The following is a 26199-nucleotide window of genomic DNA, read 5'->3' on the forward strand; positions in this document are numbered from 1 at the left end:
CATGATAACTTTGCCATTCCTTCCTGGGGACTTTGTCCCAGACCACATTAGTCACCAGCCTTCAAAGCCTGGATGCAACAGAGGAACATTACTAGTTAGGTACTCAGATCATACACTGGAGGTTTTTGCTTTCCCTTAGGATGTGTGTAACCAATGGATAGGACACCTTGAATATCATCATCTCTTCCCCAGCTTGAAAAATCATCAAGTATTGGATACATAGTCAAGAAAGCTTGATTTTTTTCTCTTAGTGTAAATAAAACAAGAACATTTGCTCATGGAGATGTTCAGAGAACGCTAGCCTGATGCTGTTGGCCAGAAACAGCTGCTTCCATAATATATTTATAGTTTTCTTACCAACATTTATTCAGCCCATGCCTTAAGAGGCACATGAGACTGCTGCAGTGTTGACTTTAATTTAATCTGTTTAGAAGATGATCCAAAGCCCTGTGAAACCAATGTATTCTTTTTACTTGCTATTTCCATCGACATCAGTAGACTTTTGGAAGAAATCCAGAAGGTAGAGTCACGTCTTCCAAGGCAGTTTCCTGGTACTTCAGGAGGTTTTTAATCTGTATAGAGATTTTATACCAAATTTCTCAGGGTTTGTCCCCAGTAGAGATGCTTGAGTTTGAATTCTTGTTGTGCTAGGTCACATCTGAGCCTTGCAATTCTGTCCCATGGCATATGGACATTAGTAAAACAAGACTTTGTCCAGCTTCCAATAAGGCCAATAGTGAGATTCCTGTTGGCTTAAGTGGGTCTTGAACCATCCATGCTGTTGTTTTTTAAGTAATTTAACATTGTAAACCACAGATTTTTTGAAAGAGTCCTTTAAAAAAAAATTGAAGCCTATGACTGATCTATATGAAGAGTAGACATTTTAAAATCAGTTAGCTGATACTTGTCCTTAATTAAGATGAATATCACGGAACTCATCATTTAATAAGCTTTTCTCAGAGCATGTTTCCTGCTAATACAGTTTTGCATGGCTGTGTACCAAACCCGGCATTTTTATTTTTCCAGCGCAAATTAAAAATGTTCCTCCACCTTCTTGTTCTTTGCAATTTATCCATGCAGCTTTTGTTTTCTTTTCTACTCCTTTTATTGTTCTGAACTCACAGCTACACACATCCGCAATGGGCAAATAAACATCTCCCACTCCGTAAACAGACCATCGTTAATAACGTAACTGAATTTGACATTGGGCAGTCTGTTAGATTTCAACCAGAGTAGCTAAAGATATCCTCTCACACCCTGGGCCTTGCATGAAACTGTGCTGGGAAGAAAAGCCCATCTGGAGATGATGTATTAAGAGCAAAAAGCACACAGGGAGAACCTGCAGCATCTTAAGGGTGACACTGCAGATCTGCGACTCTGGGCTCAATCACAGGAAGACAACTTGGGGTCAACTTAATCTTACAGAAGGAGCTGAGAATCGGCCAGTTAAAGCCCAAACGGAGAGACTTTCACCCCTTTTACTGCTTGTTATGTGCAAGTCTGTAAATTGCAGGGATGTAAAATGCAATTTTCAGCACCGAATGCAGACGTTGGCAAGCACGCGTCTTGGGCATTCGCTACCGCCTCATCCAGACCAAGTTCTAAAGCCAATAGTAAAAGCTATTTTTAATACCCACTCAAAATAACAACCAAATTAGTTACTTGGCAGAAGAGTTTTCCCATGCAAGCAGAACCCTTCTCTGCACGACAGCCCAGCGCAGTGTGAGGGTAGCGTGGCCAGAGCAGGCACTGCAGGGCACGATGTGCAGGGCATTGCATCCTATGGGATGGGGATTGCTTAGCCATGGTGGTAGAGCGGAGCTGAGTGTCAACAAACGCTTTGTGCACCAGCAAATGGCAACATTCCCTCAAGTGGTAAGCACTGAGAAAATCCACGCTGTCTTCCAGATAAGCAAAGTCTGTGAGTATAAATCAGTGTTGCTCGATTAAAGCCAAGAAAGCTACCTTTTACCAGCTAAAGTATGGCCCAGAACACGCAGCTCTGGCATCAGCAGCCACTGAAATCATCTGCCTTTACAGAGGCTGAGCCCTATTGATAAATCTGATGCTTAAAGGCTTTTCCATACGAGTCAGAAAGCTCCTTTGCCAAATTCAGTGATGTCCAAAGTCCTTGTTATTTGTCTCATGATCACACTCTCTTTCTTCTCTTTCTCTCCCCCACGCCATCCTCCCTCCTAACAAGGTTCACATGTGTGTACATGTGTATGCTGTATGCATGCTGTATGCACACATGAAAATATCCATTTTGTTTTCCACGATGTCTCATGTTATTTTCTGTGCTCTACCGCAGTTCAAGTAACCAAAAGGGATATCATCTTTCTTTTGGATGGATCACTCAACGTCGGAAATGCCAACTTCCCCTTTGTGCGGGACTTTGTTGCAACTTTAGTTAACTACCTTGATGTCGGACTCGACAAAATCCGAGTTGGCTTAGTGCAATTTAGCGACACTCCTAAAACCGAGTTCTCCCTATACTCATACCAAACCAAATCAGACATAATTCAACGTTTGGGGCAGCTGAGGCCCAAGGGTGGGTCAGTGCTGAACACTGGCTCTGCACTGAACTTTGTGCTTTCGAATCACTTCACTGAAGCTGGTGGGAGCAGAATAAATGAACAAGTGCCGCAGGTCCTAGTCCTGGTGACGGCAGGGAGGTCTGCCGATCCCTTCCTGCAAGTTTCCAATGACTTAGCTCGGGCCGGAGTGCTGACTTTTGCTGTTGGAGTTAGGAATGCGGATAAGGCAGAGCTTGAACAGATTGCGTTTAATCCAAGAATGGTATATTTTATGGATGATTTCAGTGATCTGACAGCATTACCTCAGGAGTTAAATAAGCCTATAACAACATATGTTAGTGGAGGTGTGGAGGAGGTTCCACTCGCCCCAACAGGTAATATCTACCTTCCTTCATCTTGACTGCATTAAATTAATCTTTTTTGTCTTGACTGTTTGTTCCCAATGTACACCTTCACACTTGTCCAAGGCCCTCAGTCAAAGCGTTGAAGACTGTGCCTAACCTTAAATACATGCTTTGATACAGTCAGCTCTTCATTTTGAAGTTGCAATTTAAAGACAGCACGGTTTGAAGGAGGTAAGGACTGAAGGGTGAACAGAGCAAGTCTATGCCCACTAGTTCAGGTGTTCCCTTTTCACCTCCCTAATAACATCACAACCTGCAAGTTCATTGCTTGTACTAACTCAGGCAATGGGAGCTTGTAATTTGGCCATAGGGACTGTTACATGAAGATAGACATAGCACCAATGAGCTATTGTACACCAATGTAGGAGCAAAGGTCTAGCCATGTACACGTAGCTAAATCATTCTCTACAAGTACTCTGTAGAAGTGATATTATGAGACTGTCACAGAGACTGAATTTGCCTTCAGATATTCAAAATTAGGCTCTAACATTAAGCTTAAAAATTGTTGGTAGGCTTAATCTTTTATAAACTATCTGCTCAGTAATGCCCTTACTATGCTGTAACTCTATAACATCATGGAAAAGACAGCAATGACAGCAGGGTAGCAGAGTCTTAGGGTGCAGCAAGTGAGGATAAGCTCAAGCGCAGCAGCTGTGTATGCAGAAACAAAGAAAGAAAGCAGCTTACCTTCAGAAGGTCTCAAGTAGACAGGGATCTCCAACGACATACCCTCACCTGCACTGCCAACCCTTAAATGAGGTCTGGGGTGGATCCTGGCTCCATCACTTCCAATCACTCAGACACATTACATGCACCTGAGCTCTCCGGGGTTGGCCCTGCCTTTCGCCAGGTGCTCAATCACTGCTTCAGGCCATGGCTATACACATACAAAGACACAAGAATATCCAGAATTTTTTAGGCTGGAAAGGAGGCTAACACAGCAGGTGTTAAGATGCACAAATATGAGGTGCTTGCTTTTGCCTTGGATGCTTGATGAAACTAAAAGGACCATTGATAATGGGTAACAAAATTTCCCCCTCCCAAAGTCATTACTCACCTCAGGATATGACTGCCTTGTGATGCAAATTGAGAGAAATACTCTAAGAGAACATGGAAAGTATGCTATATCTGTGTGTATAAACTAACATATATTCATCACCTTCCGAGCCTTTAAATACAAAAAAAAAAACCCTTTCCACTTCTGTTGTACTTCATGCCTCTATTGTTAGCAGGTTGCTAGAATAGATGTCACTGTTCTATTCTGAAATGGCCAATTTATGATATGACTGATATGATTGATATGATATGATACAATATGATGTGAGATCCTGGTGCCTGAATTTACTGAGTCTTAAGAGAGGTGTCCTTACTTTCTTTTCCTTATCAGAAAAACACATCAAAGGTACTGTTTAATCCTGTAATCTCTGAATACTTTGGTAAATGAGAATCGCTTGTTTTGCGTATTGAAATCCATCTGATTTAGAGAGAAGTTTCTAGGGTGAAATTTAAGAAGAAACATGCCTTCATATCTTTTATTTCCCTCTTTTCATTTGTGAATTTATTCTAGAAAGCAAGAAAGACATTTTATTCCTGATTGATGGTTCAGCCAACCTCTTGGGTAGCTTTCCTGCTGTCCGGGACTTTATACACAAAGTCATTTCTGATCTGAACGTGGGTCCCGACGCCACACGAGTAGCAGTTGCTCAGTTCAGTGACAACATCCAAGTTGAATTTGACTTTGCTGAACTCCCATCTAAGCAAGACATGCTTCTGAAAGTGAAAAGGATGAGGTTAAAAACTGGGAAGCAGCTGAATATCGGAGTTGCGCTCGATGAAGCTGTGAGGAGACTGTTTGTGAAGGAAGCTGGAAGCAGGATTGAAGAAGGCATTCCACAGTTCTTGGTCCTCCTTGCCGCTGGGAAATCAACCGATGAGGTGGAGCGACCATCGGGAGCTCTGAAGGAAGCTGGAGTTGTGACCTTTGCTATCAAAGCCAAAAATGCTGATTTATCAGAGCTGGAAAGGATAGCTTACGCCCCACAGTTCATTCTGAATGTCGAATCCCTTCCTCGGATTTCAGAGCTCCAGGCAAACATAGTGAACCTACTGAAAACTATCCAGTTTCAGCCAACAGGTACAAGGCCCCATGGTTTCCATGGTTTCCAGAGGGCTGAGAATTACCATTTGGCCCTTTCTCTTCAGTAACTGGGACATTTGGGCCTGGTGATGTTTAAAATGATTATGTAGAAACTGCCACTGTACTCTGATCAGACCCTGATCCAGCAAGCACTAAGGTTCAAATTGAATTTTAAAGACGAGTCATTCCATTAAAGGAAAAAGCCTTTTGTTCAGCTGCAAGAGCCGCAATAGATGCTGTTACTGATGCATAAATGATGGTATAAGCATGAAGTAACAGATCCATTGCCCTAGTTACATAAGTTGACATACAGTGCTGGGCAAGGACTTGGAGGAGCAAATTAAGGCTAGTCTCAATTCCTCTTTCTATTCACCACTTCCTGGAGGAGTGATAGATAGGGTTTAAGAAGCACTGTAGAGTCAGTGAGATCCCACAACTCAAACCTCCTTATTCATTCTTCCTCTATTACTTAAAGGGCATAACAGCAGTCTTTACATTTTGTACCTAGGCACCAATAAATCGGATGATCTTCACACAGTTACTACTAAAAGCTCACCTGCTGAAAAGGGATGAATTAAAGAACATAATGTATCATAAAAAAGAATCACAGCTTCTATCAGAATTTGAAACGGCAGTACTGGAAATTATGCAACTGTGTGATTTCCCAAAGGCAACCTTAGTTTGAAAGTTAACCTGTCTTCCAACAGCAGGTGGAGACAAGGAAAACTGTAATGACTTCCACATCACCTCTTCATGAAAGTTCTGGGCAGATGGACTTAGAATCATAGAAACATACGAAAGAAATAGGGCTGGAAGAGATCTCAGGGTGCCATCTGCTACATATCCATTTTCCCAAGAGGATCTGCTTGTCCAGAACTGGCTGACACTTTTCTAACCTCTTCTGAAAATCTTCTAGTACAGAAAATTCCTCTGGCCTCTCTAATCAATCAATGCAATTGACTGAATATCCTCATTGCTAGATGTTTGACATAAGTGTCAATACTCTGCCGTTCTTCTTATGGCTTCATCCATGTACATCTCTTTCAACTCAGAAGGAATACAGGTGTCAGCTCTTTCTTGTGTTTTGTTTGACCACCTTTCATTCACTTTAAGCTTGCCATGTATATAAGGGTGGTGAAGCACTGGCAAAGGTTGCCCAAAGAGGTGGTGGGTGTCCCATCCCTGCAGACACTCAAAGTCAGGCTGGATGGGGCTCTATGGAGCGGTAGGTGTCCTTGTTCATTGCAGCAAAGTTGGACTAGATGGTCTTTAAAGGTTCCTTTCAATTCAAACAAGTCTATGTCTTTTCTCAGTCATTATGTCTCCAGCTGTGTAACCTTCTCAGTTTCCTAGGATTAGTTCATTAGGCTCAATTTGTTTGAAAAATAGAGTATAAGCAAGGACATTCAAATATTCTTAAGTTGATCTTCTCTTACATGAGACAGAAACCATATCCTGTTGTTGCTGGAAGTATCTGTACTTTTAATGGGAGGTGGAATTTAAAAGGCATTAAATATTTTGCCCATGTTGGCATTGTCTGCCTAGAGCCTTCACTTTGTGGATGACCAGGCTATTTTTGGTCTTCCTTTTAATGCAAGTTACTTACAAATCAGATCTCTGCTACTGCAGATGCTTCTTGCTAGATCTCAGTTTGTGCTTCTGGCCATTCTCATTCTCTCTGTGCTGGTTTGGAAAATTACTTCTTAGTAATCTGATCCCACCTGCTCTTTTATGTCAATCCTCTCATGCCCCATGAAGAGCTCTTGATTTATGTTGTTTTTCAGAGGGATAGCTAGATGTCTTTAATGTTGTTAAGAAGCTTGCATTCTGCAGACCGAGGGTTTAAAATTCCTTTGACAACAAGGTACTGCAACCAATTCCACTAGCTGCTCCCCAAGAGCTGCACCCACCTCCTTTTCCTAGTATTCTTGACCCACCTCATCAGTGTATGCATAGTTTTTCTTCTACCTAGAGACTTTTGTTAGACCTCTTTTCCTCTGTTCCTGAGCTTCAGAGGAGCTACATGAAACCAGGATATGCCAGGCAGTGTCTGCTCCCTCTTCCTACTTGCCTTGCTCAACAAGCTATTTTAATATTCCAGCCCTATGTATTAATCTACCAAATTTCTGACATTCTTCCTACGTAATAAACCTTTCCTGAAGTCTGTATTAAGATTTCAGTTACCCTTGGTAACTTTTTATATTTTGAGCATTCATAAACATAAAATATTTCCTTCAGGGGAACAGTTCGTGCTCCTGTTGTCCCAATGACCATTGCTATGAAAAAACAACGGGGATGCCATTCTTCTGCTTGGTGTTTGAGATGCAGTGATGTTTTCTGCTTGGCTGAGCCAAAATTTTGCAATTCCATTAGCCAACAGCAGAACTCAACAACGGTCTTCCTGATCTCTGAGTTATATAAATAATCACTGAGTGTTAGCTCACCATTATTATTCTTTGCCCTCGAGGAAAGTTCAAACTTAAAAGAAACAAAAAACAAAAAAGAAACACAGTGCCTTGTATTTCAGAAAAGCAGCTCAGCATTTCCAGTTGGATGTGCTTTTCGGCAAGTTCGTATTTTGTCTGGGCATGTGCAGCATCATCTTTCTCTAAGGTCAGCAATGCCTGAGAAAAGCTGTCGTCTCCCTCTCTGCTGGCTCCCTGTGAGCACCCCCTCTGCAGTAATCATAGAAAGACATTTCCTTCTGAACAGCAGATTTATCTGTCAGCCAAAATCCCTCAGGTAGAGGATGACACCTGGAGGCCCTTGGCACCCTATTTCCTATGTGTCTATGATTCTATGGCTTGGTGGATAAGGCACTGCAGATGTTGCACTGTGGTTTCCACCAACTTCCACCCATCTGCCTCCTCACCAGGGATTGCACCCGATTGCAAAGTAACCGAAAAACCGATTCTGACACCTCGCTGTCCCCTCCTTACACTTCTGTACTCCTTTGGTTCAATGTATTCAGAGAACAATCACTTCAAAAGAGAATCTCACTTGTTCTCCCTTCCCTTACTTGTCTCAAACAGTAGTTGAGAGAGGTGAGAAGAAGGATGTGGTGTTTCTAATCGATGGCTCGGATGGTGTCAGAAGAGGTTTCCCCCTGCTGAAGACCTTTGTGGAAAGAGTTGTCGAAAGCCTTGATATTGGCCGTGACAAGGTCCGTGTGGCCATTGTGCAGTACAGCAACGTCATACAACCCGAGTTCTTGCTGGATGCCTACGAAGACAAAGCCGATTTAGTCAGTGCCATCCAGGCACTGACAATTATGGGAGGATCTCCTCTGAACACCGGAGCAGCCCTCGACTATCTCATCAAGAACGTGTTCACCGTGTCGAGTGGCAGCAGGATAGCTGAGGGCGTCCCGCAGTTCCTGATCCTGCTCACTGCTGACCGATCCCAGGATGATGTGAGGAGGCCCTCGGTGGTCCTCAAGACGAGTGGCACAGTGCCCTTTGGCATCGGGATTGGAAATGCCGACCTCACAGAGCTTCAGACAATTTCCTTCCTCCCGGATTTTGCTATCTCCGTACCTGACTTCAGCCAGCTGGATTCAGTGCAACAGGCCGTGTCCAACAGAGTCATCCGACTGACCAAGAAAGAAATAGAGTCACTTGCCCCTGATCTGGTTTTTACATCACCCAGCCCAGGTGAGAAGAAGTTTGTGTCTGCACCAAGAGCCAGCGGCAAAATATGATGTTTAGAAACATCATGGTTGCAACACAAACAGAAAAGCAGAGATGGTCACGGCTCTACATCCACCTTGGTCTCACTGTCAATGTATTTTCTGATGTACTTAGGGTTAGTAGGACCTGTGACATTAAGCTGACCCACCCTTAATTACAGTCCCACAGAGTGGTCCATGTTACATCAACATGGAAGACACACAAAGTGGATGCCAGGACTTTAATCTTATTTTAATTCAATGAACTGTTATTTCAGTCCGTACTATTCCTCTCAAAAAGGAAATGGCATCGTTTAAATGTTACAGGGACTCCTTCACACAACTACATACCAACGTCACCTTTCTGCTAAATGTAAGACCTTCTTCTGATGTGTCTAACATTTGCTACGCTCATTCACAGGGGGAAAGGAAAATGGAAAAGAATCAGAACTTCCATTTCTGGTCTCACTTTGAATGAAATCCAACCAGCACTCACCCATCCTGAGGGAATGAAGGACACCCAACCCAAATCAGTCCCTTCAAAATCCACCATTCTACTCTATCTGTTCCTTCCCTTCAAAGTCAGACTGCTTTCCCCAAGCCCCACTTGTCAATGTAATGTTCAATGATAATTCAGGCTCTGACCTGAATTACTGAGAGAATCATGGGATAAAAATCTATCTTAGAGGAGAAAGACAAGGAAAGAGGAATGGCTCGTGTGGCAGCCTGCCCTGAGTAAGGAGCATCACCGTGCTACGTTTCCTTGTGTGTAGATCCCACTGGGAATTAATGTTCCAAGATTCCCTTGCTCTCTCTCACTTCCTTTTCTCTGGAAACTGCTGTTCTTGCACTGCCTCGGGATGTGCCTAGTAGACTGACCCAGTTTCTGGGGCTCCCAGGAGAAATCGTAAGGAAAGAAATGAGCCTCTTCCCAAAGCATGGGCCAGTGACGTAGATAATGACATTAGCTGCTCTCCATAGGCAATGCTTGATAACATCCTTTGACTCCTTCCTTCTTTTCCACAGCGGGTGTGAAAAGGGATGTTGTGTTCCTGGTCGATGGCTCCCGCTACGCTGCCCAGGAGTTCTACCTCATCCGTGACCTCATTGAGAGGATAGTGAACAACCTGGATGTGGGCTTTGACACCACCCGGGTTTCAGTGGTCCAGTTCAGTGAGCATCCCCATGTGGAGTTCCTACTCAATGCTCATTCCACCAAGGACGAGGTGCAAGGTGCAGTGAGGCGGCTGCGGCCGAGGGGTGGCCAGCAGGTGAACGTGGGGGAAGCCCTTGAATTTGTGGCAAAAACCATCTTCACCCGTCCCTCGGGGAGCCGCATAGAAGAGGGTGTCCCTCAGTTTTTGGTCATCCTCTCCTCCCGCAAGTCTGATGATGACTTAGAATTCCCATCAGTGCAAGTCAAACAAGTAGGAGTGGCACCTCTGGTCATCGCAAAGAACATGGATCCTGAGGAGATGGTGCAGATTTCCCTTAGCCCTGATTATGTGTTCCAAGTCTCCAGCTTCCAGGAACTGCCCAGCCTTGAACAGAAGCTGCTGGCTCCTATTGAAACCCTGAGTGCAGACCAAATCAGACAACTCCTGGGAGACGTAACAACAATTCCAGGTAAGACCCTGTCATTACCAGCTGCCTCTGTTGCTATGCAAGTAAATACAACTGGGTAAATGATTTTTAATCCCTTCTTTTCTTAGTTATAAATGGGGGCAGCACACATACTGCTTTTGGAGACCACTTCTAAACATGCAGAAATTTTTCTACCTAAATGTATAGCTTATTCTTATTTTCAAGTCAAAGACTGCAAGGTGCTTGATTGCATGTTCCCATTTACTGGCTAACTAAGAGAAAGACATAAATCTGTGGCAAAACAGAGCTAGAAATATTGCCAAATCCAGACAAGACTGTCGAAGAATGAAATGGATAATCATAGAATCATAGAATGGCCTGGGTTGAAAAGGACCAAATGATCACCCAGCTCCAACCCCCTGCTGTGTGCAGGTCGCCAACCAGCAGACCAGGCTGCCCAGAGCCACATCCAGCCTGGCCTTGAATGCCTCCAGGGATGGGGGCATCCACAGCCTCCTTGGGCAACCTGTTCCAATGCATCACCACCCTCTGATGATAAAGGTCTGAGTAATATATGCTTAGAATATTAGGCAAGTCGCTTATGCACGCATGCACTTGCAAACAAGCCCTTGTGGATGAGCTCCACGAAGCACCATGCCTAAATTTGGGTAAAACATACTATGCAGTTTTACATTACCTGAGAAAACATAGCATAGAAATCCTGCAGAAAAGTCTAAGCAACTTAATTTCTCCTCTCTTTGCTTCCTGGCAGATGTTTCTGGTGAGGAAAAGGATGTAGTCTTCCTCATTGATAGCTCCGACAGCGTTAGGTCTGATGGGCTCGCTCACATTCGGGATTTCATCAGCAGAATCGTTCAGCAGCTTGATGTTGGGCCAAACAAAGTGCGGATTGGAGTGGTTCAGTTCAGCAATAACGTCTTCCCTGAGTTCTACTTGAAAACCCACAAATCTAAAAACGCCGTACTGCAAGCCATCCGCCGCTTACGGCTTAGAGGAGGGTACCCCGTGAACGCTGGCAAAGCCCTGGACTACGTGGTGAAGAACTACTTCATCAAGTCTGCAGGGAGCAGGATAGAAGATGGAGTGCCCCAGCATCTAGTTGTCATCCTTGGAGATCAGTCCCAGGATGATGTCAACAGACCTGCTAATGTGATCTCTTCAACGAGTATTCAACCTCTGGGTGTAGGAGCCAGGAATGTAGACAGGAACCAGCTGCAGGTCATTACCAATGATCCTGGCCGTGTGCTTGTAGTACAGGACTTCACAGGACTGCCCACTTTAGAAAGAAAGGTGCAGAACATTCTTGAAGAGCTTCCAGTACCCACAACAGAAAGCCCCGGATATCCAGGACCTGGTAAGATTGCTAATGCATCCTGCAGGCTTTTCTGAGTATAACACAGACAGAGTTTGTACAATGTGTAAATGGCTCCATAACTCTTTTTCATCCCCAACAATTAAGTTACGTTGCTTTAAAGAACACTTTGAAGAAGATTTTGTGGAGCACAGGAAAGCGTAGAGTTTGAAGAGATGAGTCTATCATGAAAACACGAGGTGTAATAAAAACATTGTGTAAAAGGTTTAGTCATGTATGCAAGTAAAGTCACTCCAAAGACCAACAAAGCTTACAAGTTTGAAAGGAGAGAGACATGCAATGCTATCTGACATAGCACTAAGCACCATAAGTATTACAAATATCACAAACAATGATTAGCCATTTTGATTTCTTTTGTAATTTCTTTTTCAGGAGGCAAAAAGCAGGCTGACATTGTGTTTTTGCTGGATGGCTCCATCAACCTGGGAAGAGATAACTTCCAGGAAGTTCTCCAGTTCGTGTATTCTATAGTGGATGCCATCTATGAGGATGGTGACTCCATCCAGGTAGGACTGGCACAGTACAACTCTGATGTCACTGATGAGTTTTTCCTCAAGGATTACTCCACCAAACCTCAGATTTTAGATGCCATCAACAAAGTGATCTACAAAGGTGGCCGAGTGGCAAACACTGGTGCAGCCATCAAGCACCTTCAGGCAAAACACTTTGTAAAGGAGGCTGGCAGCCGAATTGACCAGAGGGTACCTCAGATCGCCTTCATCATCACAGGGGGGAAATCTTCAGATGATGGGCAGAGTGCTTCCATGGAAGTCGCACAGAAAGGTGTCAAGGTGTTTGCAGTTGGTGTAAGGAACATCGATTTGGAAGAGGTCAGCAAGTTGGCCAGTGAGAGTGCCACGAGCTTCAGAGTGTCAACAGCTCAGGAGTTGTCTGAACTGAATGAGCAGGTCTTGGTTACATTGGCAGCTGCTATGGAGGAGAAACTGTGCCCAGGAACGACAGATGTGACGAGAGGTAAGCACCATCCTTCCATAAAATGCTCAGGTTATTCCCAGTTGGAGTCCATTTTGATGGACTCCTCCAGCTTGCCTACAGCTGAGTCCAGGAACAAGCTTGGATCAGCCCTTTGTACAGGAGGTTCAGCACATGAATGACTTGTGCAATGTCACATCAGGACTGCAATTGTGGAAGAATTAAAGATAGGACAGGCTGTGGCATAGGAGACAGGAGACATTGCTTGATGGAGACGGCTTCACCTCAGAAACGGGCCAGCCCCGAACTGCTGACCCTCTGCTGCTATATCAGAGAGGCTCCTGCCTGCCTGATCCTATTTGACCCAGGTTATCATTGCTGTGATGAAGTCCACAGCGCTTGTATATCAAATAGTGGCATTTCTCCGTCCAGAGACCATCTGCTGAAATCATAGAATCGTGGTGGTTGGAAAGACCACTGAGATCGTCTAGCCCAACCTTCAACCCCATGTCTAACAGAATGAGGGCAGTCTGAACATTTGCACAGGTTGCTCGGAGAGGCTGTAGAATCTTGTAGAGACCTTTGTAAGTGACCTTGACGTGGTGCTAGGCACTCTGCTCTCTCTGCTGGAGCTGGGGTGGGCCCAGAGGTACCTAGAGATCTCTTCCCATTTCAGCCATCCTTTGGTTCTGTCACTGTTGCTTGAAAATCATCTGTTGCATTGCTCAGCGGTGACGCTCTCCTCTCTTTCCACGTTTCCCTTTCAGACTGCGACTTAGATGTGATTCTTGGCTTCGATGTGTCAGATGTCGGAGCCGGCCAAAACATCTTCAATTCCCAGAGAGGGCTGGAGTCCAGGGTCGAGGCTGTGCTGAACAGAATAACACAGATGCAGAAAATCAGCTGTACCGGCAGCCAGGCACCCAATGTCAGGGTGGCCATCATGGCCCAGTCCCGGGGGGGACCCGTGGAGGGATTGGACTTTTCTGAGTACCAGCCTGAGCTCTTTGAGAGGTTCCAAGGCATGCGCACCCGTGGACCCTATTTCCTCACAGCTGAGACACTGAAATCCTACCAGAACAAGTTCAGATCAGCACCTGCTGGCAGCACCAAGGCAAGTAAAAACCAAAGCTGACAGTGTTGGACAGGAAAGCTGCCCTCTGTTATATTTTGATTGAGAAGGAAGGATGCTCTTTGATTTTGGTCAACAAAGTGACCATGTATTCATAAGAAAAGCCCTGACTTTTGGTCACCCGCTTGTTCCCTGTGGCCTCCCAGCATTGTCAGTGCCCAGCCCTGGTCATTGCTGAGCAGCCAGGGCCTGGAGGCACTGCTTGGCCACACACCTTTCACACCTGCCTGATACAATGCACCTAAATCTTGCACAGAAACGCATAGATTCATGTCCAGCAAAGTTAGGAAGGGAGGAACAATTCCCTCATCTCACGTTGGACAAAGTATCCCTTGGACGAAGGCCCTCCAGGTGGCTCGTGATTGCATTCCAACTCTAAGAATTCTAACGATTCTACAATTGAACGATTCTGTGATTTCACACCAGAAAATCTCCAGGTCCCAACGTCAATTTCTTTCTCTCCCAGGTGGTAATCCACTTTACAGACGGTACAGACGACTACTTGGATCAGATGAAGACTGCCTCGGCCGATTTGCGTGGACAAGGTAATTTTTACTTCTTGAGAAAGTGATGATGGAGCCCACATTAACATCACACGTGCTTTAACGCTGTTTTTCACGGATCAGCCGCGTTTCGATAGCACTGAATAAGGATTTCAGTACGTCAGTGACATGTACTCACATTGCTGTTTTTTTCATCACCTCCCCATGATATTTATTCCCGTGATCCACCTAAGCATGGGGGAAAACTTGCACTGAGCGTATTTGTTCTTGGTCGAAAAGCTTCCATTTGCAATTGGAGAAGCTAAGAACAGCCCAGCTTTGCAGGCGAGGTTGTGCACGCTCTGCAGAGCACCGTGCCCCATCACAGCTCCTTCTGCTTTCAGGTGTCCACGCTCTTCTCTTTGTCGGCTTGGATCGAGTGAAAAACTTTGAGGAAGTGATGCAGCTGGAGTTCGGGAGGGGTTTCACCTACAACAGGCCTCTGAGAGTTAATCTCCTGGACTTGGATTTCGAGTTGGCAGAGCAGCTCGTAAGTCACTTGGCACAGGCAGCGCTGCCTTGCAGTGCTGGGGAAAAGCCAAAGGCTGGATGTGCTGCAGGTCTGGAGTGCTGCTGAATCACACCCTCTTGGCTCTGGCCATTCCCCCCTCCCTAGCTCACGTCTGCTCTTTATACAGATGCCATAGCAAATTAATGAAAAGCAGATCCTGCTGCTGTCCTGTCCTGTACCATTCCTGCAGTAAGGCTTCTCCAGTTCAGGCTGCAAAGCACAAAGCCCACTGAGACTAAATCACATGGAACAGGTTAACAATCCACACACGTACCAGCACCAAACTAAAGGCTTGAGGGTGATGCACCGTCATGCATTGTCAGTGCTAAACCTCCTGCACAAACATAACTTTCTAGGTTTCTTCCTGGAGCTGATACAGTGCCTATGTGTTAGATGTGTTTCTTACAAATGGTAGTTATTTTTCTTCCAGGCAGAAGCTCATAGATTTACCTCCACTCCATGCACATATCATCTCTCAAGCCTATTGAAAACTGATTTGCTATCATCTCTTACACGTACAGCTCCCCCTAACTTCACATCTGCTCTCGATTTGCTAATCTCCTTTTCCAGCAGCTTTAATAAAATTAGGCTTAATCTGCTATTACAACCTTGATGGGCCCTTCTCTGCAAAGCCAAGTGCAGCCACTTGGAAGTGAACCGTGGTTTTGGGATAAGAGCCACTCTTCACCCCATCCCCATGTAATTCCTTTGACTAGGAAAATCCTTTCAAAATGTAAATGTGCAAAACTGGCAGGAGGCATCTGCAGCCAGCAATGTACTTGGCAATGAAAAGGATTTTTTCTTTCTAGTGGATGATGCAAAACCAAGCTGTGATTTCTCTGAATCCGTATCTTCTTATTTTTTCCTCTTGCTGCGTGCTTGCAAATTGTTCTCAGCCCGTGGGTTGCTGGTGAACCGCTTTCTCCTGCCCTATTCCACACCCTGGATTTGTTTCTACACAGATGAGATTGCTCTCTTCAGCAACAGGCACCATTTCAGGGACTGGTCTCCTACTAAACACCCTCTGTGACTTCTGCTCAAGCAGAATGTTGATATCCCCTAAACAAGCAATCTAATCTTTATGCCATCACACACCTCTTTCTCACACCGCTGTGGCTGTTTTCTGGTGGAGAGAACCCAACATTCAGTTGTGTCATCTGTGTTTTCTCACAGGATAACATTGCAGAAAGGACATGCTGTGGGGTCCATTGCAAGTGCTCAGGGCAGAGAGGGGACAGAGGTCTTCCCGGCCCCATAGGACCAAAGGTAGGTCACTTCATTTGAAGAGGACAGCATCCAACATGATGATCCAACATGATGGGTGAGCGGACATGCAGTTATGCACATTGCACTGGGTGGTGCTCACAGGGAGTTTGTGTTCCTCTCTTCCCCCCCCCCCCCCCATTGTAAAACTGCCTCTGGGCCATCCACAGCAGTTGAGAACTGCTCTTCTTCCTTTTCCTCACAGCCTGTGCGCTGTTAGCCAACTGATAGGGAAGGGAGGGCAGGAGAGAAGGAGAGAACAAAGCGTCCTGTGAGACAACCTGGGTACACCAAAGCAGGATGGTTGCTTCCCTTGCCTTGATTATGTAGGCGATCATGCAGATGCTGTGTGCTGAAATCCTAAATGTCGATTTAGAGGTGGCTCACAGCACTAGGATGAAAACAAAAAACATTTTGCATTTTGTTCTAGGGTGCTACAGGTGAGATTGGCTACGGAGGCTATCCTGGTGATGAAGGAGGACCGGTGAGTGACTGCACTGCTTCAAGTGCTCAATACTGCTCAAATCAGAGACCTCACCACAGCAAAGCACTCAGAGACCTTTTTCTAAATATTTTCTGCAGGGGATGCAGGGGTGGGATGACAAGAGAGCAGGCAGGGCTTTGTGTCCTCCCCATGTGATGGCTGAGCCGCTGGTCCAGGTCCCAGCCACTCATTGAGAGCTGTGGGGAATAGCTCCCATGCTGCAGGCTGACCCGGCTCTGTGCTGTTCCTGAGAGGCAGCAGGGGAGGTTTGCAGCTGGTCCCAGCTACCTCCAAGCAGGGCAGGGTGTTGTGGACACAGCAAGCACCAACACAGTAAAGTCTTCAGCTGCATTAAAGACACAGCTTGTACCCATATTGAATGCAGCTGGAAGAGCCGAGCAAGTCCAAGTGTCAGACCACAAAGGGGTGTTCCTATCCATCACGGTGACAGGCAGTGAGTCCCATGATTTCTTCTTAGCACGGCTTCTTCCAAACTCTTACTTCACGAATCCCGTGTCAATGCTGGAACAAACAGCTCCCCACGCATCACGCCCAGGGGGTGAAGCCGAGGCCAAGGGGCTGATGGTGCACTCCTTTTCCCAATATCACAAGCAGGGGCCAAATGCTGCGGTCAGATATAAGGTCAGGATCGGGTTAGTCATCTCTGTTGAGCTCTGAGGGGTTCTTGTCATTTTTTGGAAGGAAGAAGATCTCTCAAAGCAGAGAGCTTGGCAAGGATGTGTCTCTCTCAGCAGCAAAGATGACCTCTATACAATGAATGCTGAGGACAAGAGATAGTCCCAGTGCATTGGCTGGGCTCTGACCTTCAAAACTTGATTCTCTGTTGCTTAGGACAAAGTACCTCTATCTCCCTTGCTTGCCAATAAGTGCAATAGATAAAGATACGCATGCAGAGACAAACATTGATCATTGTGTTTTCTCCTCTGTGCAACAGGGTGAGCGTGGACCTCCAGGAGTGAACGGGACACAGGGCTTCCAGGGATGCCCTGGGCACAGAGGAACCAAGGTACGTCTGGAAGGAACCTGCACAGCACAGATACTGCATCCAGATGGGGGAAGTCCACTGCTGCTTTAGGATGCTGTGCAGCAGACACAAAGTCCACACTAGAATCCACCTGGCCAAACACCAAAGCTCCCAAGTGTATCGCGTGGCTCTGAAGAGCAAAAGGGAGACTGCTGATCCAGGCTCAACCTGCAGGCAGGATTTTCTGTTGAAGAGTGGGGAGAAAAAATGAGCCATCACTGCTAATTTGGAGGGGATACTCGAGCCAAGACTCAGGACAGCAGCCGTGCCACAAGCTAGAAGAGGTGGTGAAAGATTTAATATCTGTGGGCAATATTCAGTGATATGAAAGTGCTGTTTCCTACTGTTTGCTCTGACAGCAGGATTCTCTGGCAGGGAGTGCAGGAGTGCCTGAACCAAGCCCATTAGTTGCAGCTGAGCTACTGGGAGTCTTTAAAAAGCTGCCCAGCCTTGGACAAAGCTGATGCTCTCTGTGGCCCCTGAGGTCTGGATCCATTTAAGATGGGGCATAGGGAGAAAGCAAAGTCAGTGGTAATCCAGCTCATTATCTATGGAGAAAGAGTTACATCTATGGAATAAAATATTTTACTGGGTCAGCTGGCACACGAGCACATATTTTTTTTTGTTATGAGTAGCCAGAAGACAGCTGAAGGTTTGCACAAGAGAAGTGAGGGATGGTTAACCCCCTTGCAGAACACCTTGTCCATCCCAGCCCATCCTGGCTCTGGGTCTGCCCCTCTTCCCCACCACCACCCACAGAGATTGCAGCACACTAACTCCTTTTTCCTCATCCCTTTAGGGTTCTCGGGGATTCCCAGGAGAGAAGGTATGGAACTATATCCTCCTCACACAGTGGTGAGCGTGAGGATGCATCGGCATCCCCCTCCCTGGTCCTCCTTTTCTTTGGTGAGCATTTGCCCCCCACATCTCTTCTGCAGGGCGAACTGGGAGAAATGGGCCTGGATGGCATTGATGGAGAAGAGGTCAGTCATTCCCAGCACACTTCTCTCTATAATGTGACGTTCGGATGAAAAAGCCACGGAAATAGCAAACACCCTCCTAAAATACTCCTGTTCTTTCACAGGGAGACAAAGGCTTGCCTGGTTCCTCTGGAGAAAAGGGGTTCTCTGGCAGGAGGGTAGGTGTTTGTCACACACCATTACAAAGAGCAGAAGGGAGCCTGGAGAGGATGGAAGCTCCTCTGCTCCCTATGGAGCTGGCAGAGGGAAGAGCTGCTCTTGCTAACTCTCTCTCCTTTTCCTCAGGGTAATAAAGGAGCCAAAGGTGAACGAGGAGAGCGAGGTGACCGTGGGCTCCGTGGAGACCCGGTAAGCATTGCTGAGGCAGCTTCTTGATCTCCCCCTTCAAGTCCTGGGTGTACTCAGGGTTACTGAATGCTGCTGGACCAGAAGCAACAGCTCTCAGCCTTGTAGGCTGAAGCCCAGATGCTGTTGGCAGTGGTTTATAATGCATGAGCTTGTTCGGTCTATGCACCCTGCCCACTTACTGTGCCACAAGAAGCCTCCCTGCCCTATAGACCATGGAACAAGGACAATTCTTACAGTGAGTGCTCAAAAACAAACTTTCAGGCCAGCATATTTGTGTGTAACAACCTGTGCTGGCTGGGGAGGTGAGCTATGTGAAATGCTAGATCTGAGAACCCAAAGCCTTCTGATGGTGCAGTGGTTTTAAGGCAAGACACCACCAAAAGTTATTTGCTACCAAATGGGCAAGGGGAAGCAAAAGACGAAGGAACCAAAGATGGGGAGCACATGCCTCAGCAACCAAGCTGTCACTCATTGCTTCAGTCTCTTAGAAATCTCCTTCCTCTTCTCAATGTTATTATTTCTCAGCTGAAAAGCCACAGTTGCCTCAAACCACCGGAATTGTGCACTTCATCTAATTCAGTCAAAAAGAGGAAGAAAGAAAAAAGAATTGTTGGTTCTGAGCTATATCAGAGCAATTTGTGATGTCCAAGTTTCTTGTCTTGCTCACACAGCTGTTTCTCATTGCTCCATTGCTTTCAGGGAGATTCGGGAGCAGATAATACTCAGCGGGGAACCAGAGGCCAAAAGGGTGAAATCGGACAAATGGTAAAGCTTCTTTGTTGTCTTTTGTTGGTTTTGTTTACACGATGAGATGGGATGGAGAAAGTAAGAGAAAAAGATGCTGCCAAAAAAGGTGCAAGCTCCTTGAATTCATTTCACCCCTTGTGCATTTCCCTTAGGGAGAACCTGGACCTGCGGGGCAGAGAGGCCCAGATGGAGGAGTCGGGAGGCAGGTGAGATGCTGGATCTCCATCCTCTCCTGGCTTCCCCATGTGATTAATTTCATGAGTGTCAAAAGTCACTGTTGTAGGGAGAAAAGAACTATACTTAAAAGGAAAACACATAGCTGGGATATGTTTGCTGCTGCCAGCCCCTTGGCAGAAGCAAAACACGCTGCTATGCATGTGACTGAGCAACTCACCTATGTATGGGGACAAAGGGCTGCAATGAAGGAGAAAACATGCCAAAGCTTGGTTTGCAATAGCTGGCACAACATGGAGCCTAGACACCTCTCTCCCTCTGTCCCCAGTAAACTATTCAAAGTCAATTTTGCATTAAGAAGCAGAGATGTGCTATCCTGAAAGCAACAGAGAAGTGTGCATGCTTACATCCTTGCCTAACATGCCCCATTGTTTCTGTATTCACAGGGCATGGCAGGACGCAGGGGGCCAATAGGAGTCAAGGTAAGGATCTGCATAGTAACACAATAGAAAACGCAGCAGTAACAGCAGGGTAGCAAAGTCCTAGTCTGCAGCACGAGAGGATAAGCCCAAACACAGCAGCCACAGAAACAAAGGAAAAAGTCTACTTACCCTTAGAAGGCTTCAGGTAGACAGGAACCTCCAGTGAGACACCCTCACCTCCACTGCCAACCCTTGAATGAGGTCTGGGAAGGGGTGGATCCTGGCTCCATCCCTTCCAGTCACAGCCACACTGCTTGCACCTATGCTCCCCTGCCTTCCCACCAGGTGTTTAATCACTGCTTCAGGCCATGACTTAGCGTTTCCACTACAGGTCTGGCACTGGTGCCTCCTGCTGCAGGATTTGCTTCCTCTTCCCTGCATCGTCTCACCTCCAAATGCCTCTACAATTCCACAGGCTCCTTCTTGCTGCTGTGAAATCAGGCTGGTGGCTGCTTCCCATGCCAGACCAGGCAGCATACTTGGGTCAAAGCATAAATGATAATAAAGTACAGATTAACACTCACCGATTGTGGCAAATCGCTCCACTATTTCCACGCTCGTTCTTATTTTACAAAATTAACAAATAAGAACTGTTCTCCCCTGCCCTTCGTGCAGCCACAAAGCAGCTTCCCGTGCCCTGACACCCCCTGCCCTTGCCATGTGTCCTATGTTAACCTGTGCTGTTCTGCACCTCCAGGGTACCAAGGGTGCACTCGGCCAGCCAGGGCCAGCTGGAGAACAAGGCATGAGAGGACCACAGGTCAGTGAGAGAAGGCAAAACGTACATCCTGCGGCAGCGTGCTGTTGCATTACCCCTTCCCAGGGCTTGGGCAGCGAGGTCTGGTGGGTTGGTGTGCAGTTCCCAAGGCGTGATGTATTCGGAAGCCATCTCTTGGGTGCTGAGGAGTTTGGTTTCCTTCCCAATCTCTGGCTGTGCTGGTGTGTCTCTCTCCCCATGCGTGTTGACGTATCTCTCCCTTCTTCTGCACAGGGCCCACCCGGCCAGATTGGCACTCCAGGCATCAGAGGAGAGCAAGGCGTCCCTGGACCCAGGGTGAGTCCTTCTGCCCATTCTCAGCCAGGGACCAGCAGGGCTCAGCCTGGACATCCCACTGAATTTCCTACAGTGCTTTGAGGGGCACCAGCCCTAGAGGTTGACCCGTGATTCCTACGGCCACGCAGGTTGTATTGACACACTGCCAATGCGCCTCTCCTTTCTGTTCCAGGCTGGTGGTGGGCAACCAGGAGCACCAGGAGAAAGGGGCAGGATTGGCCCGCTGGGACGAAAGGTATGTCTTCATGAGCTCTGGGAATCAGAACCAAAACAGCTACGAGGAGCATCGGAATTTAAATAATACTGGAGGTGAACCTCTTGGGGCAAAAGTAACTCATCTTCGTTGGTTTGTGCGGTGCAGACATGACTCTCTGCTGCAAAAACCACTCATTCATGAAAAGAAACAAGTGATGGAAGGGTGCATGATTAAACAGATGCTCCTTTTTTCAGGGCGAGCCTGGAAATCCTGGGCCCAGGGGACCAAATGGACAGCAAGGCCCACGAGGAGAGATGGTAAGTGTGGTCATGGACCAGCTACAGGCTTTCAAAGCAGAGAGTTTAGCTTGCCTGTGGACTTTTTACTTTCCAAAGCACAATATTAGAGAGGGCAATCAGCCCCATGCCTTCCAGGCATGAGTGTAGTTTTACACCTTGTGTATGTGTGCTAAGCAGACTTAATTCATTCTTGTTGTTTAAACAGCACTTTTTTGTACTACTTTTCTGAAAACTAATTTTCCAGGGCTTGTGGCATTGGTGTTTTTCTCTATCGATACCACAGGCTCTGTGAACTTTAAGATATTCAAGCATGACTGAGTATTAATGCCATTTGTTTTCCAATTTTAGGGTGATGATGGACGAGATGGAATTGGTGGCCCAGGTCCTAAAGGCAGAAAGGTACGTGTGCTCAACATGGCTGCCTACCAACATGAGTTAGAAAGGACAAGGAGGAGCAGTCAGACCTCAAAAAGAGTTGGCTCTTCTCTTTTTGTTAACTGCATGAGGAGCAGAATTGCAAGCTGAATTTGCAGTCTCTCCCACCTTTTCCTCCATCATTTTAATTTGTTGTTACTTATCCATCTACAGAAACAGGATCATTTTCTAAAACCCTATTTTCAAACAATACTTCATATTTTTTTTTTTCCAGGGAGAACGTGGCTTCATTGGTTACCCAGGACCCAAGGTACAATGCAGCCCATGAACTATGGGTTCATTTTCCAATCAGCGTAGCCACGACATAAAGATCTGTGCAGATCGTGAGCTACCATTTCTGTTTGTCCCCATCCAGGGCGGACCTGGTGACCGTGGTGGCGCTGGAGGCCCCGGACCTAAAGGAAACAGAGGCCGCAGAGTGAGTATTCACTTGATGCAGTTTTTCCCCTATGCAAGAACATCCTGGAAGACGTGCCCGTCTCCTCTAAGGGTTGACTCATGCTTCTGGGATTCCTCCAGCAGACACTCACAGAGAGGACTTCTCTTTCTAGGGAAACGCTGGAAATCCTGGCATACCTGGTCAGAAGGGAGAGATTGGATACCCTGGTCCATCTGTAAGTGTTCATTGCACCTCAATAGTCTCCTCATTGCCTGCATGAGAAACATGACAGTCCCTATGTGTGCCAGGGGTTGGAAAATATGCCTATCAAAGTTACATATTGCACTCAATTATTTTTATTACTTTCATTAACAGGGACTTAAAGGTGATAAAGGACTATCCATCAGTGTAAGTATAGCATCATTTGAGCCTTATTTTGAGACATTGTTTTGTTGGCTCTGTCACGTTTATTTGCTCTTTCTGACTCTCTCTCCTCCTGTTTCCTAAAGCAATGTGCCCTTGTGCAGAACATCAAAGATAAATGCCGTGAGTACCTCAGTGCTTTGCTAATTCCCCACTGCTACCCTTGTATGCCAGTCACATCAAACGAATGGCACTGACTGAACTGCTTTTTTTTCCCCCCCCTCATCTTTTTCACAGCTTGCTGCTATGGTAAGTTACATTCAGTCCTTTACATCCTGATGTTGTCGCGTGCAAGAACTGTTGTTTTCCCCACACATGTGGTACGAATGATTGACTTACACTGAGCAGGTGGTTCTTGCACCCTGACAACTGCCTGAGGCACAGTTTTTTTCCCAACCCGTGTTTTTGGCAGGTCCCAAGGAATGCCCTGTCTTCCCAACCGAGCTGGCCTTCGCTATTGACACCTCCTCAGGTGTCGGGAGGGATGTCTTCAACAGGATGAAGCAAACGGTGCTCAGAGTGGTCAGCAACTTAACCATCGCTGAGAGCAACTGCCCTCGAGGCGCCCGCGTGGCCCTGGTCACCTACAACAATGAGGTCACCACGGAGATCCGCTTTGCTGATGCCAGGAAGAAATCGAGCCTCCTCCAGCAGATCCAAAACTTCCAGGCAACCCTGACCACAAAGCCACGCAGCCTGGAGACTGCCATGTCCTTTGTGGCCAGGAACACCTTCAAGCGTGCCCGAAGTGGGTTCCTCATGAGGAAGGTGGCTGTCTTTTTCAGCAACGGGGAGACAAGAGCCTCCCCGCAGCTCAACGATGCCGTGCTGAAGCTCTATGACGCTGGGGTCACTCCTGTGTTCCTCACCAGCAGGCAGGATGCGGTTCTCGAAAGAGCTCTGGAGGTTGGGGCTATTCACCCTTTCTTTCCTTTTCTCCTCCTGACCTCAGTTCAGTTCATTGGGAGATTGATGGCATGTTTCTCTTGGCTCTTCCAGCCGCTGGTTGGCTTCTGTAGGCCTTTCAAGTGCTTAGTGCTGAGAAGCACTGCTATGCAAACTCATCCAGCATGTCTGTTAGAGGAATCTGAGATGCATGCAGCAAAACTCTAGCAATATTGTGATGAGTTGTTTCCCAGACCACAGCTCCCATGTGCTTGGTGTGGTATGAAGAAGATCACCTCTGCAGAGAGAAGGAAAGACAGAAAATCAATGGGGGAGGGGGGAATGCGGAATTATAGTAGCATCCTTACTAGAGGGAGAGCTGAGGTATATACATTTAAAGCAAGAAAAACAGCCCTAACTGAGCATGCTAAACACTGTGGTTGACCCTTTTCATGTCTAAACTAGTCCCACTGATATCAGGTATACTAGGCTCCTCCAGATAGGACACACCAATACCAGCATGCTGTGCAGGGAATCCCATAGAGTTGGCCACAAGGTTGCCTTCCCTACTTTCTGTTGAAAATAACAGAAGGCAGCAATGCTAACATCACGTTTTTGTTTTGTTTTGTTTTTTGCCTCCACCCAGATCAACAACACAGCAGTTGGACATGCGATCGTCCTTCCAACCAGCGGCAGCCAGCTGAACGACACCATCCGCAGGCTCTTGACTTGTCATGTTTGTCTGGGTAAAGCATCCAAATTCCCTTCTAGACTGTGCCAGATCCTTCTGGTTGCACAGCAGTTGGTTGTCAGTGGTACAGAAGGGAAGCCCAGCTAAGAGCCAGCTCGTTTGCTGCTGAAAACAAGGGATCCCTGTTTAGGCTAAGCACATTTGCATTGTGACTAAGGCTCACTGTTCATTAGGGGTGTTCTGCAAGTTGTAAATGGAAGCCTCTGTTTTTCAGCTGATATCTCTATCATATGATAGAGACTTTCAGCAGTGATAAGGGAGGCTTATCTTCAGCTCCTGCAGGTGATTAATCTGCTGTATTTCTGCCCTAGATGTGTGTGAACCTGATCCCATCTGTGGTTATGGCAGTCAAAGACCTGTATTCAGAGACAGAAGGGCAGCCCCGACAGATGTAGACACTGACATGGCCTTCATCATGGACAGCTCAGCCTCCACCACACCTCTGCAGTTCAATGAGATGAAGAAGTACATTTCCCACCTCATAAGCAACATGGAAATCAGCTCTGAGCCAAAAATATCTCAGCACCATGCAAGAGTGGCAGTTCTCCAGCAAGCTCCTTACGAACACGAAACCAACTCAAGCTTCCCACCAGTGAAAACAGAGTTTTCATTAACTGATTATGGATCCAAACAGAAGATCATTAATTACTTGCACAACCAAATGACTCAGCTGTACGGCACAATGGCTATGGGAAGTGCAGTTGAACACACAGTGGCTCATATTTTCGAAAGCGCACCAAACCCTCGGGATCTCAAAGTCATAGTTCTCATGATAACTGGAAAAATGGAAAAACAAGAACTCGAGGACTTGCGGGAGGCTGTAATTGATGCAAAATGCAAAGGATACTTGTTTGTTATCTTGGGCATTGGCAGAAACGTGGATGTCAAGAATATCTATAGCCTAGCTAGTGAGCCGAATGACGTGTTCTTCAAATTGGTCTCCAAACCCGGAGAGCTCCATGAAGAACCCTTGCTACGCTTTGGCAGACTGCTGCCATCTTTTATCAGAAGTAAGTATAACATCCAGCAGCCAACGTGGAAGGAGCAACACCTGACCTCAGTGGGAATAATCTGGCAGATTGTGCCTGCCTGCTGGGCGGTCTCTGTCATGACCGTCTAACTGGGCAGTAGTACCACTGAAGAAGTAACCTTGTTTTATATGTTCTATAACTTTTGGTGTTTTGTTACTGACTGTAGGTCTGTCCAGTTGTCTCTGTCTTTGTTTTGGGGTCCTTTCGGGCAACCCACCCCATGCACCTTTTTGATCATAGAATGGCCTGGGTTGAAAAGGACCACATGATCATCTCCTTCCAACCCCCTGCTATCTGCAGGGTCACCAACCAGCAGACCAGGCTGCTCAGAGCCACATCCAGCCTGGCCTTGAATGCCTGCAGGGATGGGGCATCAACAGCCT

The 26199-nt window shown here is 46.5% G+C and overlaps 1 protein-coding gene across 12 annotated transcripts in view; it reads left to right on the plus strand.

Annotated features, from left to right (window-relative positions):
• Positions 1-26199, plus strand: part of COL6A3 (collagen type VI alpha 3 chain) — a 53527-nt gene that overhangs the window by 16522 nt on the left and 10806 nt on the right. For 7 of the 12 annotated variants that reach the window (XM_042874317.1, XM_042874310.1, XM_042874318.1 and 4 more), the window contains 33 exons: positions 2312-2911; positions 4509-5075; positions 8111-8731; positions 9772-10371; positions 11102-11704; positions 12095-12697; positions 13423-13769; positions 14254-14332; positions 14674-14819; positions 16014-16106; positions 16534-16587; positions 17543-17614; positions 18432-18458; positions 18571-18615; positions 18717-18770; positions 18898-18960; positions 19660-19725; positions 19860-19913; positions 20328-20363; positions 21061-21123; positions 21355-21417; positions 21590-21652; positions 21868-21930; positions 22261-22311; positions 22562-22597; positions 22703-22765; positions 22899-22961; positions 23102-23134; positions 23236-23272; positions 23387-23398; positions 23562-24055; positions 24681-24780; positions 25097-25795. In XM_042874317.1, the coding sequence (XP_042730251.1) occupies positions 2312-2911; positions 4509-5075; positions 8111-8731; positions 9772-10371; positions 11102-11704; positions 12095-12697; positions 13423-13769; positions 14254-14332; positions 14674-14819; positions 16014-16106; positions 16534-16587; positions 17543-17614; positions 18432-18458; positions 18571-18615; positions 18717-18770; positions 18898-18960; positions 19660-19725; positions 19860-19913; positions 20328-20363; positions 21061-21123; positions 21355-21417; positions 21590-21652; positions 21868-21930; positions 22261-22311; positions 22562-22597; positions 22703-22765; positions 22899-22961; positions 23102-23134; positions 23236-23272; positions 23387-23398; positions 23562-24055; positions 24681-24780; positions 25097-25795 (6570 nt within the window). The remainder of the gene's footprint in view (positions 1-2311; positions 2912-4508; positions 5076-8110; positions 8732-9771; positions 10372-11101; positions 11705-12094; positions 12698-13422; positions 13770-14253; positions 14333-14673; positions 14820-16013; positions 16107-16533; positions 16588-17542; positions 17615-18431; positions 18459-18570; positions 18616-18716; positions 18771-18897; positions 18961-19659; positions 19726-19859; positions 19914-20327; positions 20364-21060; positions 21124-21354; positions 21418-21589; positions 21653-21867; positions 21931-22260; positions 22312-22561; positions 22598-22702; positions 22766-22898; positions 22962-23101; positions 23135-23235; positions 23273-23386; positions 23399-23561; positions 24056-24680; positions 24781-25096; positions 25796-26199) is intronic. The other 5 variants (XM_042874314.1, XM_042874319.1, XM_042874311.1 and 2 more) reach the window with 3 other exon arrangements.

This window comes from Lagopus leucura, unplaced genomic scaffold (genome assembly GCF_019238085.1).
Source record: "Lagopus leucura isolate 7727_CA_CO unplaced genomic scaffold, USGS_WTPT01 Super-Scaffold_100012, whole genome shotgun sequence".
Classification (NCBI taxonomy): Eukaryota; Metazoa; Chordata; class Aves; order Galliformes; family Phasianidae; genus Lagopus; species Lagopus leucura.